At 47.6% G+C, this 19,517-nt stretch overlaps 2 protein-coding genes across 2 annotated transcripts; one reads left to right on the forward strand and one right to left on the reverse strand.

Moving 5' to 3' along the window:
- Window positions 1–227: 227 nt before the first annotated feature.
- On the forward strand, window positions 228–11,596 carry tlr2 (toll-like receptor 2; the record flags this gene model as incomplete). Its single annotated transcript, XM_080023577.1, has 12 exons — window positions 228–257; window positions 6,072–6,252; window positions 6,873–7,029; window positions 7,255–7,404; window positions 7,560–7,766; window positions 8,001–8,123; window positions 8,339–8,489; window positions 8,974–9,138; window positions 9,264–9,443; window positions 9,950–10,114; window positions 10,365–10,885; window positions 11,185–11,596. 12 exons carry the CDS (start codon window positions 228–230, stop codon window positions 11,594–11,596), a joined length of 2,442 nt encoding a protein of 813 aa, XP_079879703.1.
- A 531-nt stretch (window positions 11,597–12,127) lies between these two features.
- LOC307246920 (RING finger protein 175-like) lies at window positions 12,128–19,340 on the reverse strand. Its single transcript, XM_080022965.1, has 9 exons — window positions 19,302–19,340; window positions 18,404–18,441; window positions 17,916–18,057; window positions 16,847–17,001; window positions 16,215–16,322; window positions 15,967–16,087; window positions 15,212–15,345; window positions 14,171–14,272; window positions 12,128–13,973 (listed from the first exon to the last, which is right to left on the reverse strand). The coding sequence occupies exons 1-9, from the start codon at window positions 19,311–19,313 to the stop codon at window positions 13,853–13,855; spliced, it is 933 nt and encodes a 310-aa protein (XP_079879091.1). The 5' UTR covers window positions 19,314–19,340; the 3' UTR covers window positions 12,128–13,852.
- Window positions 19,341–19,517: the final 177 nt, after the last annotated feature.

Here is a 19,517-nt window from a genome sequence, read left to right on the forward strand (position 1 = left end):
TTCACAGTGATGCTGATATTAAAGGTTTTGTTTTGTTTTGTTTCCCCCTTTTGTTTGCAAGAAGCTGATATCACATATCTACACCGTTGCTGTTGTTCTTCTCAAATCTGTCTCGGAAGGTGACACTGCGTGCAACAATGCACAGGGTGTGGCGTTAAATCCCTGGTGCTAAAAAACACACAGAAGCCCGAACCCTTCCGTCGCGTATCTCCGTAAGCCAGCTCCAGATGGCTCTGGCGACCACTGCGCGTGCCAGAGTGAGTTTTTATTTCAGGTTATCGAGTGGGCATCTTCTTCCACAGATTTCACCGAAATTGGGCCGGCGGTATTCAAACCTTTTTTGCCGAGCCCCCCGGATTTCAAAAATTTCCGTCACATTTATTTGTGGCTTTTGTTGCCTATTCTCCGCCTGACAGGGGCAGAAAGGTGCACAACTTGTGAAAAAATAGAAAGTAAAAATAATGAAAACATTGAGTTATTGAATGAAAATATCCTGGCAAAGGAAAACGACATGGTTTATGCTTGTCGATGTACGCTGCCTGCATAAACAAAAAAACAAAACACGTTTATTTTAATCTTTCATCTTCTCGCGCCATTCCTACCGCCGAATTGGGCCCGCTCCACCGCCACAAGGCCCCACGGTGAGCCGCCCACCTCTACACGCACGTTATTCAGTGAATGCATGCTCAGTGATCATCAGTGAAAAAACGAATCTCCTCTTGCGGTCGGAAAGAGGACATGATGGGCGTCGCCGTGGTCACAGTGCTGTGACTGCATCAACGAGGTAGAGGAATGATTTACACACACACACACACACACACACACACACACACACACACACACACACACACACACACACACACACACACACACACACACACACACACACACACACACACAGTGGTCATGCCCCTGAAGTTTTAATTTCCATATTGTTCTCTCCCAGCCCATAATACTCTGCTGACAGTGTACATCTGTGTCTGGGTCTTTAGTTTCGAGTTTGCTTCACTTGAGCCTTGCTGGTTCGACTCATCGGGTAAGTTGAGATAACACTTAATTTGCTTAAAATAAAATATACATATATAAAATATTGTAAAATACAAGTCAGCTTTTTTTTCCTTTTACCAAATTATTATTATGAGGGGTTTTTAGGAATTTGTAAAAAAACGTTGCCAAACTACCGGAAGTAGCAAACGTCGGTGGAGAAGGGCGGCCTGTGGTGGTGGTGGTGGAGCTGGCTGGAGTGGAGGGGAGCCCGGCGCTTTGTGACATCATCATCCAATTTGTTATATATGTGCAGGTTTTGGCTGTGGGTGGGGCGAGGTTCGCTCCATTAGTATTTGCTGGTTGCTTAGCGGGAACAGAGAAATATTCTTCTAACTGATGCTGCTTTCCATGGGAACTTCCTGACTGTGGTGTGGGGATAGTGTGGTTCGAGCAGCCACACCTGTCCTGGGTCTAGGAAACCGGAGCCCAGGATCAGTGTGGCTGCACACCTGTTGCTTGTGGGTTGGTCTAACGAGCGACAGGTAAAACCCCCCATCCCCACACACACTCAGGAGAGGAGCCCTGTCATGACGTGTCCATATGCTCTGGAGCTTGTTTTATCAAGCCCCCCTCTCCAAAATAAACCTGGATGGATCCGGCAATCCAGTCGCCTGGATTAAGGTCATGTAGGGGACCTTCCAGGGGTCTGGGCAGGGGGTCTTTAACCTGTGTGTTGATTTGACGAAATGTACATTTAATGACCTGGGGAGGTAAGGATTGTCGGAGGGGCCATACCAAATGCAGTCTTTCTGGCAACCATCCCGTTTCCAAATGGCACGTTCAGGTGCCGGGGCATGGATCTGGAATTGTAAGTGATCGTTAAAAGAGAGGGAGGGTCCTAAAGGGACCACTGTGCCCCCTGGGTTTTACGCAGTGAGGTCAGCGGAGCTGTCGGCTGCAGCATTACCATTTGAAACAGTCATGGTCAACTCGTCACGGTTAGTGTGAGCGGTGCATTTACATACAGCTATTTGAGATAAGAGGGTTATGGCATCGTAACATTCAATGGATATTCCTTATATCCTATTAGTCAGATCACATTAGCCCATAACTTTTCCTGCTATGAAAATAAGGTTACAACAAATACAGACAGAAAGCACAAAACAATGATGCATGACGAACAAACAGACGAAACGTACACCCTCTAATAGTTGTACTAATTACACCGCGTTCCAAATTATTATGCAAATGATATTTATCTCTGATTTTCCTAAATAGTCGATGCAAATGACAGCCAGTATAATTTTCAAGTCATCAACCGTACGGGTATAATTCGAATGTTATGAAACAAACCCATGATAACCAATGAAAACAGTATTTTTTTCAAAAATAAAAAACTCAAAATGCACAGATCCAAATTATTATGCACAACAGAGTTTCAAAACATGTTAAAGGTTGTATGAACTGAAATGGTCATTTGTTGAATTTGCAGCATTAGGAGAAATCATTTCTGAAATCAAAAGATATTTCAATCAAAAACGTGAACATAGGAGGCTTCTTTGACATCACCTTCACTATTCTTGCCTCCATTGAACTTGTGAGTTTTTGGAGAGTTTCTGCTTGAATTTCTTTGCAGGATGTCAGAACAGCCTCCCAGAGCTGCTGGTTTGATGCCAACTGCCTCCACCCTCATAGATCTTTTGCTTGAGGATGCTCCAAAGGTTCTCAATAGGGTGGAGGTCAGGGGAGGATGGGGGCCACGCCATGAATTTCTCTCCTTTGATGCCCATAGCAGCCAATGACACAGAGGTATTCTTTGCAGCATGAGATGGTGCGTTGTGAGGCATGAAGATGATTTTACTACGGAAGGCACGGTTCTTCTTTTTGTACCATGGAAGAAAGTGCTCAGTCACAAACTCTAAAGGGGGCCTACCAGCTCTCTCCCCATGATTCCGGCCCAAAACATGACTCCGCCACCTCCTTGCTGACGTGGCAGCTAGTTGGGACATGGTGGCCATCCACCAACCATCCACTACTCCATCCATCTGCACCATCCAGGGTTGCACGGCACTCATCAGTAAACAAGACTGTTTGAAAATGAGTCTTCATGTATTTCTGGGCCCCCTGCAACCGTTTCTGCTTGTGAGCATTGCTTAGGGGGGGCCCAATAGTAGGTTTATGCACAACTGCAGCCTCTGGAGGATCCTACACCTTGAGGTTCACAAGACTCCAGAGGTACCAGCAGCTTCAAATACCTGTTTGCTGCTTTGTAACGGCATTTCAGCAGCTGCTCTCTTAATCCCATGAATCTGTCTGGCAGAAACCTTCCTCATTCTGCCTTTATCTGCAATGACCCGTCTGTGCTCTGAATCAGCCACAAATCTCTTCACAGTACGATGATCATGATTAAGTTTTCATGAAATATCTAATGTTTTCATACCTTGACCAAGGCATTACACTATTCGAGGCTTTTTGGCAGCAGAGAGATCCTTGTGGAGAACCTGTGGCTGCTTAATAATGTGGAACGTCCTTCTGAAGTAGTTTTCCTTGAATTGGGCTCACCTGGCAAACTAATTATCACAGGTGTCTGAGATTGATTTCAGTGATCCAAAGAGCCCTGAGACCTAATAACATCCATGAGTGTAACTGAAAAACTAAAAATAAAATGTGTATGAGACTAAAATCCAATTTGCATAATAATTTGGAACGCGGTGTAAATTAAAATGTTGATTTCCAATTTCCCTGAATTCCTATGAATTCCTGTTGACAGTGAAGCCTCTGGATTACTGTGTGGAGATGCCTGAGAAGTTTGCCCTCCGGTTGCTAATTTAATAAATGAACCTTTCGGTGAGAATGCGAGCGTGGATCAACACAAACAATTCAGAAACCCGGGCGGAGGGGTGCCCAGGGAGTCTGGCAGATTCCAGAGTCTCAAAAGGAGTCACAACCGAGTATATGTCACGAGCAGGTGACCAGGGTGGGTGACCTTTGTGCAGACCCATCCACAAAAAGCTCCATCTCGTGATTCACAAGAGCTTCAGTAACGAGATCTGGGTGAGGCGAAGCCTCCATCGCCGGAAGGGCAGAAGAGTGAGCTGGATTCGGAACGGCGCAGCGCTGCAAAGTGATGCAAGGAAGTGAAAACAGCACATGTTGATGACGGAGAGCCGTCGCTGGAGAGAAAGGGAGCCGTTTAGCCCTGTAGCAAGATGGAGGCTACGGGATGTGGCTCTGAAACAATGAACAACAGGACGCAATTCATCTCCGCGAGGCTTGCGACAACGCGGCTGGCATGAAGCCATCTTTGTCATCCACGGTTTCAAAGTAAAAAGAGCGCAAACGCCAAACACGGAGCAGATGCAAGAGCTTGTGCAATTGCAAAAAACTTTCCTCTGCCTCAGGCGCCCAAGCAACTATGTGACGACAAGAAGCCCTTCCCATGAGCCGTTGCTGATAATGGCTCACGGGATAATAAAGTATCACATAATCAACACTCCGAGAGTGACAGTAACCACAGCAGCCCAAAAAGGCCATTACTTGTTATTTTACGTGTTTATTTTTTTGTCTGTGGTTTTTGCGATATCCAAAATGGCAGCAACAGTACTGCTGCCAAGGGCGCGACCCGTTGATGTCAAGACACAAATAATGAAGGTTCTTTTGTACCAGCTGGGGTTTCCCTAACCCTAACCCTAACCCTAAGACCCACCTTAGAAACCCCCCTCCTATCGGCGCAAAACAATTTGACTTTAGATCCTATTCCGTTCTATTCTATTCCATACATGCGTACCAAATATCGCCAATGTAACAAATGCACAACGCCTGAGGATAGACCTTTTGATTTGTGTCAAATTTAAGAGGAAGTGAACTTACAAAGGTCATTATACATATCAATATGTTCATACAGATAAAATAGGAAAGAGCATTGGCGTATTTGAGAATACATATCAAGTGGTATTAGGATGTAGAAAAGAACAATGAATGGAAGAATCCTCTTTCCAAAATTGAGGAAGATCCAAAAACCACAAACAACAATAATGAAGCTGCGTGCATTCATAACAATGAAAATGCAGATTTAAGTTCAGAAGATGAATACATTGATGAAACATTAAGCGATAAACACCAACATGGAATGTTTATGGAGCATGTTTCCAAAAAAAAAAAAGATAAAAGACGTTAAGTTGACATTAAGTAGTTATTTCAATGCACAGATTCTAAATGTGGATGGTAGATTTGCCAAATATTTCGATTGTATTTCCTATAGACAATATTGAGCAAAGGTGATGACAAAGACAAAAATGACTTGTGATTACTGTGTAAAAAATGTATTCGCACCGATCTACATTTGTATCAAGAAATTGTGATAAACCTTTACAAACTCATCAAAAACAAACATCGGGGCTACATTGAGAAGGCAGTCACTTTGTGACATCATAAACCGACGTTATATCAATCCACGATTCGTCTCTGAGCAGTCGTAAAAATCTAAAAATTGTAACTCGTGTGTGCACAGAATCCAGAGAACTGTAATACCTATCTAACACAACTAAACTGGACCCCATGTATTTCTGCCTGCGTCTATATTTATTATTATTATTGTTGTTGTTGTTATTATTATTATTATTATTATTATTATTCAGTGAAAAGTCGTGGGAAATAAAGTTATAGATGATTCAGTACAGTTTTAATCTTTAAGTTAAAAAGCACAACTCAAACACAACCTGAGACTGTTACCATAATTTAACACCTGTTAATTAACGTTATGTGTATGTGTGAGTGAGAGCTCAGCTCTTTGTAAATAGCACTGATACTGTATGATAGTTGAAACGAAAGCCAAGGGGAAGCAATGCGTTTCTCGCTCTGTAGAACAAACTTGAAATCAACTTCCTCTTCTGACAAATATCACTTCCTTTATCGACTTCATCAGCTGGGTGCTATGTTTCTCTCTCTCTCTCTCTCTCTCTCTCTTTCTCAATCTCCCTACCCCTCTCTCCAGGATGGGATATCTCTCTCTCACCTCATCCTTTCTCCTCCTCCTCCTCCTCCTCCTCCTCCTCCCGCCGTTCTGCCCTTTCTCGCTGGGTCAGAGGCCGGGCTGCGAACACTGCGACCGCCATTTCGCCTGTGACTGTTCCCGCGCCGGCTACCGTCTCGTTCCCGTGGCGACGCACAAAGCTCTGACCCTCGACCTCTCCTTGAACGCCATCACCGCCGTCATGGACACCGACCTGCAGGGTCACAACGTCCTGAGAGTCCTTCGTCTCCAGGGTAACGACAGAGAGAGACACACACACACACACACACACACACACACACACACACCCATATATACTCTTCTAAACACACTATATAGAAGAGCAAAAAATAATGATCTACCATCGTCTAAACATCCACTGTGTAAACACCAAGACAGGATTGAATAGGTAAAATCATCATTGTGTCAGCCTGACGTGCAGTTCTGACAAACTCTTTGATTTTCTTTAATTTTATTTATTTTGAATCGTTAGAGTTTGGCGTCTGGGCTCCAGTGCTCGTCCCTCCCAGCCAGGTTTACAGAAAACACAGTCACTTACACAGTGAGCTCGAAATATAGGAGTGATGAGCTTCAATTACTCTCAAATAGAAGTGTAGAGGCCAACAGGTGGGTGCAGGGGAGGAGGAGGGAGCGCAGCAAAGCAGGCAGCAAAGAAGGTGGAAAAGCAGGCAGCAAAAGGAGGTAAAAAAGCAGGCAGCAAAAGGAGGTAGAAAACCAGGCAGCCAAGCGGGTAGGGCAGGAGGGGTCGGCTCCTTATCAGGCTCATCAGCGTGTGGCACCGTCGAGCTGTCTGACAGGATCGGCACCGCAAGCTACGCATCGATTGTGTGAAACTGTGATTCAACGCCCTCAGGTAACGGACTCCGTGACATCCAGCCCAGAGCCTTTTTCCCCCTGCTGAGTTTGGTGGAGTTGGATCTGTCGGACAATCTGCTCTTTGCTCTCAACTCCAGCTGGTTCAGGAAGCTGACATTTTTGCAGCGTCTTAACCTGCTCAATAACCCATACAGGTATATACACCCTCTGTACAGGTATAAACCCTCTTTTCAGGTATACCCTCTGTACAGGAATATACCCTCTGTACAGGAAAATACCCCCTGTACAGGTATACCCTCTGTACAGGCATATACCCTTTGTGCAGGTATTTACATTCCGTAGAGGTATACACACCTCATCCAGCTTATACAGGCTATATGAGCTACTCTTCGCTCCTCCCTCCTCATCCTCTCGTGCAGATCCCTGGATCCTCATCCGGTGTTCCAGGGTTTGTTCAGCTTGAGGCGATTGGGAGTAGGAGGTGCTGAGCTGGAGGAGCTGAGAAAGGGAGCTCTGGATGGAGTCCGTCAGCTGGAGGAGCTAATACTTTATGCAAACAACCTGCAGAGGTCCGAGTGTGTGTGTGTGTGTCTGTGTGTGTGTGTGTGTGTGTGTGCGCGTGCAAATGTGGTCCGTGCATTAACCAATTCTCCTCTCATGCATTCTCGCCAAATGTCATGTAATGACAGGGACTGACCGCCGTCTCTCGCTCGTCCTCTCTCAGGTATGAGCCAGGCACTTTAGCAGACATGTGGCCCTTGGGCCGAGTGGTCCTGAGTCTCCACGCTCCATTTTGGTCCAACGCCAGCTTGGCCTCCGCCGTAGTGAGGGACGTTTCCTACCCAGAGACGCCCGTGGTGCTCTGTGACCTCCACCTGACCGACAATGTGACCGTTGCGCCGCTCTCCGTGATTGCCAGCAGGAGGGTCAGGTGTGAACAGATTTTACTACGTAGGTAGTAGTGAACTATAGATTTTTACTACGTAAGGAGTAGTAAACTGTAAAGATTTTACTATATAGGGAGTTGTGAGCTATATAGATTTGACTATGTAAGGAGGAGTGAAATACATACATTAGAGGAGACCCTGAGTAGCTCAATAGCATGACTCAACCAATAAATGAATGATGAAGATCTATGGTCTGTGAATGATCTACCCATACGCAGGTCTCTGATGCTTCGGAATCTCTCCATGTCCGATGAGGCGATGGTCAACTTGCTGATCGTTTTCAATGGATCGACCATAAACACGTTCATGACTGATGGCGTCACGCTGATAGGCGAAGGCAGGTAATGTCTCCACACAACCAACACCGGTGTCAGCCACTAATGTTTTAACACAATCCTATTTCAGCACAACCGCCAAGCTCCTATTCTCTTAACCAAACAGTATCTGAGCAGTATCTGTGGTGGTGAAGTGGTGGAAGTGGGAAACATTGGTGGATATTGCGGTTGGGATTGAAACCCTCATTCTGTGCCTGTCACCCGTCACCGTTCGGTTCCAGGTGGGAGCAAGCCAAGTTGACCGACCACAAGAGCCTTGATGAGGTCTTCATACGAAACGCGGTGGTGCTGAATATCTGGAGGTTTGTCTCCTTTCTGAGACTGGGCTTCCTGCTGAAATACCCCAGGAAGGTGTCAGTGATCGGCAGCAATGTGAGGAACGCAGTCGTCACGACAACCAAGCGGAACATATATAGTGGAATGGCTTTCTGATACCAAAACCAAGAAGAAGAGTGACTTTATTTGCCAATAACATGTAGATAAGTACTGTAGGTCCTGTAGATATAGCAGGAATAGTTCCCGAATGTCCCCCCAGGGAAATAAAATCTTATCCTGTTTTAGTGACCTCAAAGTTTACCTTGATTTTCACGTTTCTGGGATTTTGTCCAACCCCCTGTATTATGAATGTATATTATGAAATATTATATCAGATCAAAACACTCTGTCTTGCAAACAACACTTCCTCCAACACATCATTAATACGATGATGTCTACCTTTATGGAGGTATGACACCAGTGAAAGAGGATAAAGGATGACTTCATATCTATTTATTAACCCATCTTGAAAGCCAAAAAAGAAGCAACCAAAAAACGGCAAACAGAAGATCCGACGAAACTGACCTGTTTCTGTCCTCAGGTGTTTGCTCTGCCGTGCGAGACGTCGCGGCTCCTGGTCAATCTGGAGTACCTGGACCTGTCCGAAAACCTGCTGACTGACCTGACGCTGCGCATTGCGCTGTGCCAAGGGGACGGCAGCCTCAGGGACCTCCGCGTCCTCAACATCAGCGGCAACCCCGTGAGGGTGGGGCCAGTGAAACTGGATCAAAGCGAACTGCAACAAATTTGAATATATGGCTCTTCGTTGTATCCACCCGTACAATCATTTCCCCCCCACCTTTAATATACTTGCACCCTCTCTCTCTCTAGTCTCTGGCCTCTCTGGCTGACTTGGTGGCTAAGCTCTCTAAGCTCACCCACCTGGTTGTTAGCAATAGTGCGTACAGCTCCATGCCCGAGCACTGCAGCTGGCCGCCCACCCTGCGCCACCTCAACCTGTCCTGGGCCAAATTCACTGCTGTCACCCCCTGCCTGCCCCCCAGCCTGGAGGTACGTCAGCGAACATGGGCTGCTTCCCGAATGGCACGCAAGCACGCCGTTTACTGTGCCAGATTTGTTTAGTAAATCTGAAACCATAGTAGGCACAAATCGCATGCGAAACTAGGTGGGCAAAGGTATCCCACAATGCATTGCGAGGGTTACGCCAGTAAATGTTTATATGCAGCACAGCCTTGACAACGTGCTGAGAGGAAATGTGGAGGCTGACTATGTAATGTCATCATAAGCCCAACCCTAACCCTAACCCATCATAATCGATCTTTTCACTTACAGACTAAAGTACACTGGACAATAGTACCAACATGGGGGCAGCAAAAATCACAAATGAGCGCATGCAGTAAACATTTAACCATAACTGTGAGACTTTGGCTACGCTTTTCCCTCCAGGCTAGTTCTGCGGATAACATGAACCAAAAAAATCACAAGCCCGCTCAAATGACATTTTCTGTGTTCAAATTCGAAACTCGTATTTTTGCACTCCCAAAACCAACTAACAGGCGGCATCATTGTCGATTCTCAAGGTTTTAGATGTGAGCCACAACAACCTCCTGGCCTTCTCGCTGGCCCTGCCTGGCCTGATCGAGCTCCACCTCACTGGGAACAAAATGCTCAGACTCCCAGCAGGACGGCAGTTCCCCAACCTGCAGATACTGACCATACAGGTGGGAAACAAAAACGTTGTGTTTTTCCTAGCGGCCATTCTTGTCCTGTTCACACAGGACTGGAATGACAAAAAAACTGCCATGCGAGATCAAACATATATTTTTTATATAATCTTATATATAATTCATCTCAAACAACCATGGACTTGCTATGGACTGTAACTGTGATAAAGGTCTTTCAGACTGCAACTGTGAGTTTTTTCCATATGAGCACTGTCAGTCTTACATCAAATTTCTTGTCTTTCCGCAGTCCAACACCCTGAGCATGTTCAGTCGTTCCGACCTCCAGTCCTACGAACGTCTCCAGAAGCTCGAGGCGGGTCAGAACAAATTTGTCTGCTCCTGCGAATTTGTCTCCTTCCTCCAGTCGCACATCGCCAAGGGAGGAGGGGAAGACAATGGACCGCAGCTCATGGACAACTTGGAGAGTTATGTCTGCGATTCCCCTCTCCACCATCAGGCAGAGCTGGTGAACGAGGTCCGTTTCTCGCCAGCAGAGTGCCACCTGGTGGCGGTGGTGAGCGGGTGCTGTGTCGTGGCTCTGGCAGTGGCGGGGCTCCTGGGGGTCCTGCTTTGGCGTCTCCATGCCTTCTGGTATGCCAAGATGATTTGGGCGTGGCTAAAAGCCAAGCGGAACTCCGCCTCGTGCCACCGCCTACGCCGCGCCTCGGGATCGGAGACGCCGCTTTGCTACGACGCCTTTGTCTCATACAGCGAGAGAGACGCAACCTGGGTGGACAACTTCCTTATCCCCGAATTGGAGGAGCCCAGGTAAATACAACAGCTATGACCTTGAGCACACCTTTCTTGTTTCACCTGCATCTCTCTCTCTCTCTCTCTCTCTCTCTCTCTCTCTCTCTCTCTCTCTCTCTCTCTCTCTCTCTCTCTCTCTCTCTCTCTCTCTCTCTCTCTCTCTCTCTCTCTCTCTCTCTCTCTCTCTCTCTCTCTCTCTCTCTCTCTCTCTCTCTCTCTCTCCTTCTCTCTCAAGGGTGTCATGAAATTTCACTGCATATATGTACGACCGTATGTGTATGTATGTGACAAATAATCTCTTGAACTTGAACTTGAAGAGAGGAGGCAGGTCAGCGTCCCCTGTCCCTCTGCCTCCATAAGAGAGACTTCCTTCCCGGGCCCTGGATAATAGACAACATCTCCCGCTCCATGGAGCGCAGCCGCTGCACCATCTTCATCCTCTCCGAGCACTTTGTGCGCTCAAACTGGTGCCGATACGAGCTGGACTTCTCACACTTCCGCCTGTTCGGCGGCGACGCGGCGGGGGGCGCGGCGGTCCTGGTCCTCCTGGAGCCCCTGCGCCACGACGCCATTCCCAGGCGGTTCTGCCGGCTACGTAGGCTGATGGCCGCCAACACCTACCTGGAGTGGCCTCGGGAGGAGGAGAAACGGGATGAGTTCTGGGCCCGGCTCCGCGAGGCCGTGATAGGGGAGGAAGAGGAGGAGGGGGACGGAGGGAGGGCAGAGTGAAGAGGTTCAGAGGTTTCACTCCTGGTCACTCTCAACCACATTAATGTGCACAAGCAATCGATGTGATGATATAAGGATCATCGGTTTGTGGGAAGTTGGGAGTCCCACCAATCTGCCAGAGTGAAAAAAAAGTTCTCGTAAATATCTTTCATATCTATAATAGTTGTTTCATCTCTGGTAAATTATGTACAAAACATTTCAACCCAGTGTGAATCACAGAGGTTTTCTTTCTTTCTTATTTTGGCTCGTTTACATTGCCTATCTAGGGGGGGGGGGGGGGGGCGTGTTCTTGCCGTCAGGGAACATCGCGGCTCCACTCTCGGCCGCAGGGGAAAAGCCGTCAGAGCCGCTCGGCACCATGAGCCAAACACGAACAGACCGCAAGGAAAAAGGGGCGGAGGAGGGGACGTGTTATGAAGTCAATGGCAGGCATCGATATGTAACAGGTGGACAGTCAGTCAAAACTGTTTCGGAGTTCAAAACGGAAGTGAACAGGCTGGGGACGCATCCCCGACAACGATAAGCCCTGCACGCACGGGTATAGTCAGGGCCACGAGAAAGTCTATTTCATACCATTATTGATATTTGACATTTTTCCATCATAACATCAAGGTCCAGGCTACATTTTACAGAAACATGACTGCAACAAGTTGACTTTTATTTCTCATAGTTCCTGTAAAAAGTTGCGGACGTACCGTGGAAACCTTCTCATAACATAGTCCAGATTAAACATTTAAGACACATTCAACAGTTTAGTTATTTAGCATGAGTTGTCGTCATGCACGTGGAGTGACAAGTGACATCGCTTCAAAGTTGAGCCTTTATTCTCTCGGCCTTGTGTCTCTGTTCTGCCGGCTGCTTTTTTTTTTTTTGTTTCAAATCACTGTAAAACGTTTCAATTTCACACTGTTTTAATTTGCAATAATTCATTAAAATGGAATTTAGAGCTTGTTTTCTTCTGGTTGTCCGGCGGTGAGAACCGGCAGCTCGTTGGCCTACCGTGCGCAACATCGGTTCCAATGTCCAAACGCCAACGATGCTAACAAGAGGGCTTGAGCAAAGCGCTTTGATCACTTTGTGGTATAAGCTCACCGCCTTTTAAAACGCTGAGCGCGTCGAGCGAATAACTGTCTGTCACTCATACGTGTTTTAATAGCACATTTCTAAAGCCTGTCAGTGAAGTTAAAGTGTGGCTAGCTTGTGTACGTGATCGGAGCCAAGGCTGCCACATAGAAATAAATATCAGTGTTCCATTTACTTCAGTGTGGTTTTGAGTTTATCTTAACACTGTTTTAAAAAAGCTAATTTAATAAACAACACTGATATATCTTGTGTTTGGCTTTGATCTCTCTCTACTTAGTCTGTACCGCCATGGTATCTGCATGGTTGTTGGTTATCAACAATTATCACCAGTAATGAGAAAGTAATAACCGCTATATCAACCGAAACATACCTTACTCAAGTCTTACACACTGTAAACGCCTACGTTCCTGTGGAGGAAATACACCAACTTCCTCCAGGGGGCGGTAGAGGACACATCTGATCCAGCTGTTCCAGCAGAATTACATAACATGACAACTGTTGAGGAATGTGTCACCTTGAACCTATTTTACCGGAGGGAAAGAAAATAAATAAATACCGCGAATCGCTCTCGGAGCAAAGACGGGGGAGACTCCAAAGATGATGGGCGGAAGACATTTGGGAGGCTCAGTTCGTCGTCGTTGCTCGCTGCAGCCCGCTCGCTCTGACGTGTGGGACTACGACTCGGGGCTTGCCGTGAAGAACTTTCCCCGGCGAAAGATTCCCTCAGATCGCAGCGACGCGTGAAAAGCGGCGTTTGTGTCACTCGAATCGTCCGCGCGCTTAAGTAAGATATGTTTCGGGCCTGTGCTTGAGCGTTGCCGGTTCACGCCCGGTGGCGCCCGACTGTCACCCGGCCGTAGTGTAGAAACGTCAACCTGCCTCAGGTGTGAAGCAGTCCAGGTGCACAAACCATGAGTTGGAGGGGGAGAAACACCGGTCCTAACATCTCCATCCTGTGTGAAAAATCCTCACATCGAAGCACGCGGGTTCCAATCCGTCGACCGCTTTGGCTCTGCTCTGCGGGACCACAGCGCCGCCCGTGGCTGTGGCTCTGCGCCACATCCCAGCGGTCAAAGTGTTTGTTGGGGGGGGGGGGATAAAAGAAAAACAAAAAAAAAAAAAAACGTGTAAAACCAGCAAAAGGCAGCGCCGATTCCCGACGTGCACGCCCGTCTACTCCAGGCCGAGGGAGAAGTTGATTCCGTGGACGACTCCGATGATGATGGGCTGCCACGCCACCAGGTACCTGAGCCAGTCCAGCAGCTGCCCGTACAGGACGTGAGTCTTCTCCCAGCTGAGGACGGAGCTAAGGAGAAGCGCGTGGGGGGCCGGGGGGGAAGAGAGCGGTCGTTTCGTCGGGATATATGACATCATATCAAACAAATCTCAACGTCAATGTCTGCCAGTGAATCCTGGATCCACGTGCGAGGGAATCCAGCTGAGCTTCATCACCGGAGACATGTGCTCAATGGACCTCGAAGGAAAGGATACGGATTGCTCATCAGCCTTTTCAGGTCGACCTTCTCGTTGCAGTACGGACACGTCTGCTTCTTACCCACAATGCACCAGCCACGGATACAGAACTCGTGGAATCTGGGGGAGCGGGGCCCACGTTAAGGTTGGACAAGTACTCATTTGTTTATCGGTGATTCTGTTCCACCGAGGCTATTCCGGTTGAATGATCGACAGGAACAGAAAATACAGTACATTATTATTACAAAATACATTGTGTTCAATGAGTACACTGTCCGAGGACATTCAGACGGCAGGTTGCTCCCTAAGAGCCCACTGACCTGAATTCACTGCCTGAGGGAGTAAGACAGGATAGGACATGGAAAGCATATAAATATAGAAAGCATGAGAACAGGGTGTTTAGGACACCCAGACAGTGAGATAGGGCATTTTGAAAAGTGAGACAGGGTGTTTCAGATAGTGAGACAGGGCATTTTAGACAGTGAGACAGGGCCTTTAGCACAGTGAGACAGGGCCTTTAGGACAGTGAGTAAGGGTGGTTCAGACAGGGAGACAGGGTATTTAGAAAAGCCAGGAGTGATAGGGGTATCAGACAGTGCGACAGGGAGTTTAGGACAGAGAGACAGGGGGTTTAGGACAGTGGACAGGTGGTTTGGGACAGTGAGACAGCAGGTTTCAGTCAGTAAGACAGGGTAATCAGACAGGGCCTTGAGGAAAGTGAGACAGGGTGGGTCGGACAGTGAGTCAGCGTGGTTCAGACAGTGAGACAGGGTGTCTAGGACACCCAGACAGTGAGACAGGGTATTTAGAAAAGCCAGAAGTGATAGGGGTTTTCAGACAGTGAGACAGGGTATTTAGAAATGCCAGAAGTGATAGGGAGTTTAGGACAGTGAAACAGGGGGTTTAGGACAGTGGGGTAGCAGGTTTCAGTCAGTGAGACAGGGTGATTCAGACAGTGAGACAGGGTGTTTCAGACAGTGAGACGGGGTGATTCAGACAGGGCCTTCGGGAAAGTGAGACATGGTGGTTCAGACAGTGAGACAGGGGCCTTGAGGATACATGTGGTTGCAGGACAGCTGGTATGTGTCCTCTATCAAGCCCTCCTGGTCGATGTCCACCAGAATCTTCTGTCCACAGACGGCGCAGATCTCCCCCGTCAGCGACCTGCTGGGGATGCAGCCCCTGTTGTAGTACTGACACACAGTGAATACACACGTACAACAACATCCATTACACTTCCATATCACACAGCGGACTTAGGCTGCTTTCACACATGCACTGCAACCCTGAAATTACCCGGACATTACCCGGATGTATGTATGAACGCAAATGTCTGAATCATTTGACCCGGACTTTACCCTGCCAGTGCCCGAGCACAAAGTCCAGGTAATGTCCGATTGAGCGGTACATGTGACCAGAGCAGGTGATTGTCCGGATCGTTCGCAGTGAGCGAGTGGGCGTGTCGCATGTTGATGGCATCACTATCGTGCACCAGTTGTGGATCTTGTTGCAGATCTTGTTGCAGACCTTGGGTGTGCTGTAAAACTCCGCAGCGTCACTGCATCGTGTCCTGCCTCCTGCACGCTCCACCCGGGCGCCGCTCCTCGTCTAAACCGCACGGATTAATTCCAGGTTGTGTAAACGCATCTGACACGGACAATCTCCGTTTTTTCGCTACATGCGTGAAAGGGCGACTGGGGACAATCAGGCTCGAAGTGCGTGTGTGAAAGCAGCTTTAGAGAAGTCGAATTTTCGCAGTACATTTATGGTTTAAACGGGGCCTGGGGAGAGTTGTATTGTTGTTGTTGTTTTACCCCAATGGTGGAGGCCATGTAGTCTGAGCAGATCTCTGCAAAGTCCCTGCCCATCACTCCGTAGTACAGACCATAGAACAGCATGATCACCCCCACGTCCATAGAGTCCTCCGCCTTGATCCTGAGAGGGACACACACACACAGGCGAGGGGGGTTGTTTTGTTGTGAGGGGCGTGAGTGCGATTTTCCTGTTGGGATGAATGAAGCATGTATTTAGTGTCTCTACCTTCCTATCTAGTACGACCGACCTGAAGAAGACGTTGAATCCAAACATGGTAAACATGATGGCCAGGTAACCCAGGACGCCCACAGCGTAACTCAGCTTGTAGATCAGCAGGAACCACTTATACACCATCCTGAAAGAAGCAGTGTCGGACCAGCGCAGCCACAGAACATACGTTTAAATGTATATACTCACACGCTGTGGCCAGGTTTCGTTCCCCGGAGGTCTGTCCCGATATAAGAACCCAGGCATAGTCGTGGACGTGCAGTGAACACGGGGATTTACCGCGCACGTCTCCCGAAGTGCAAACAACGTGGCAAATGTTTACAAAAATAAAAACTGAAAAATAATGGGACCAAAAAAAGGAACGTATACAAAGAGTATATATACCATAGGAAATATTTCCAGGAATTGATCAGAGTTCTACTTTAACTCTACTGATGAGATCCAATCATCCGGAAATAAGGACATCGTCAAGATGTTGACGCACAATTTTGCAGTGGAATTAATGTCTAAATTTGAATTAGTTTTTTTTTTATTTTTTTTTTTCTTCAAAAAATTAAGAGTTTTATCCTGATGTTATTCTTCACGTCACAATGTGCGGTTGTTATGAACGTCATTTGAAGGGGCGGAGGGAAGCTGAGCGCCTCTCCCTACCTTGGCGTCCTGCAGGACAGCGGTTTGCGCGTGGCTCTGAAGATGACGTAGCTGGTGATGACGGAGAACATGCCCCACATGGACAGGAACCTCCACCAGTAGAGTTTGATGGTGAAGTACAAGGGCACCACCCACATCTGGAGCAGGGTCACCAACTGGAGGGGCGGGGGGGACACACACCGTTATCCATTTGTCCACAGAGTGTTATCAAAACTTGTGACATAGCTCTGTGGAATACTCCAATCTGATTGGTCAGATTAGTAGCTGCTATCGGTGGTCATTTATTTCTGAATGATGCCACTGTCTGTTAATAATGACCACTGTCATGTGCAACCACTTCCAGTGCCGCCATCTTGTGACGCTAGACAAAAACTACAGTGATGACCACGACATTTCAGGATATGTCCAATTTCACATTAATAGCAGGGGCTCCTTCCATATGTAGGGAGAGGGTTTTTTTTAGGGTGACTTGTTTGCTACAGTGCAGTGGTTAATTGTGTGCAACATTTTTTTTTGGCAGAAGCTGTTAAACTAGGCATCGTAAGCGAGTCAGTACATATTAGTCATTTAGATTTATACCCTATATACCCATAACAGTAATTTATCCTGTGCATAGTGTTGTGTATATTCTGCATATTTTGATATGTCTTTCTGTTTTGTATTTCTTTCTTTTTTATAGTATATTTCAATCACTGTCAAGCTTTTTTTAAATGCACATCCTCCGTAGTGAAACGCAGCGAACCTCACCAGAACGAATTCCTAGTATATGAAAATGTACTTGGTGGAATAGGCTGATTCCGGTTCTACTAGTTATAAAATCCTTTCAAATCAACATTCCGCCTCCATGCATTCTTTCGTTTCGTAAGCAGCCGTGTAATGAGCAGGACGACGTGCACCCAGCCGGCCACTATCGCAAAATAACCCCCCGACAAGGTGATGGCGATCCTGAGGCAAAGCAGAGCGGTCTTGTAACAAGGTTGAAGACACAGGATACAAACAACCACGTGGTCCCGGGTACGGCAGGTTCCCTCCGGTCCCACCGCGCGCGCGTCTCCATCTCGGGACTCACGTTGTAGGAGCGGTTGTGTCGGTGTCTCCACTGCACCAGGACGATCTGCGCCACCACCAGGGTGGCGATGAGGATGAGCACCATCTCGGCGTGCATGGCCTCGTGCCCTCGGTGTTTGACGTGCAGGCGCTCATGCTGCATCCTGGGACACGGCGAGAGGAGCCACGTGGGACAGAGTTCTGCAGCTTGTACCAGCACCGACCGATATATGCTGGTATCGTCTTTCCCGTGGTATTGAATTGCCGTGGAATGAGCGCGTTAAATGAACTATATTGTGATAAGAGCGGTCTAAATGAATGACAAGTTATGAAGTAAAAATTCCTCACAATGTGAGGTGAGAAACTGAAGTTTAATCATACTTCCCGTTACCATATAATTAAATGTGATGTAAATATATATGTATTTATAGACAGTGAGATCCTCCACGCCGCCCAGCCCCGTTGAGCAGCTGTGAAAGTGAGATGGCGGAAAAAAATAAATGTACTCACTTCCAGTTTTCCCTGTGCGTCACTTTCAGCAGATGGTCCTGTGTGAGGAAGTCAGAGCAAGAGGGGTGAGACTCCGTTCGCAGCAATGTCACCATCGTGCGATTGTCTGCTTAGTCAACGGCGACAACAACAAAAAAGGGCCAGGCCAAGGGCGAGGATCACGACTGAATTGGCGCGTCTGGTTTTTGACATGACACCGGGTCGGGGTCTGGCTGCTACTGGAACGTCACATTTCATGGAGTCATTACTTTGTAAGATGCGACTGCACTCGGATATTCAGTTAATCCCCAACAGACGTCACCTTTTTAGAATCACAATTCTGTTTATTGGACCAAGTGCATTTCCATGTACAGGGGGACGCGTCGCGGTCATGGTGTGCTGCTGTGCAGACAAATACATACTGGACATTTTAAAGTGTATGCACCAGATAACACACGGGCTACAAAACAAGGCTGTGTCAGGGGCTAATTGGCAGAAAGGATGCAAGTATTGACAAGTCATTTACAATAAATTAAAAGCCATTGTCACCTAAATTACAGGACACTTGCCCGACACCAAAGACTCATCCACAGCACGCGAGGCAGAGCCACTCACATTGAGTTCTCTCCAAAACGGGTGTACACTGTGGTCCCAGCTGGATGATTACCCCGCAAAACAACATTTTAGGGTTGCAGGTTTTGTTTAAGTCGCCCCAGGGACTTGTGAGGGCCCCTGCACCAGTTTGCTGCACTGTCAGAACGACCACAGGGAAGGAACCTTAAACGCCACGTTAACGTCTTCTTCCGTTGACAGCCACGGCGCGCGACGCCGAGCGTTCGGGCTGGGCCCCGTTGCGGTCACGGGTTAATCTATAGTTTGCTACCCGACAAACTTAACGTCACGGCGGCATCGCACTTACCTGGGACTGCATACCTGCCACCCCGCAGCTAGCCGGCCAACCGCTAGCAGGGCTAGCTTCCTGGTGATGTCATAACTACGGATGCCGCCGAGGCTCAAAAATGAAATCCAGTTGAGGACGCGCGGATCTGAAACTTCGACTGGAGAGTCTTACACAACTATGAAGTTTTGTATTTCGGCTTTTATACAAATTGAAAACAACTCGTGATGCCGTCAT

The sequence above is a fragment of the Zeus faber genome, assembly GCF_960531495.2.
Source record: "Zeus faber genome assembly, chromosome: 22".
NCBI classification, from domain to species: domain Eukaryota; kingdom Metazoa; phylum Chordata; class Actinopteri; order Zeiformes; family Zeidae; genus Zeus; species Zeus faber.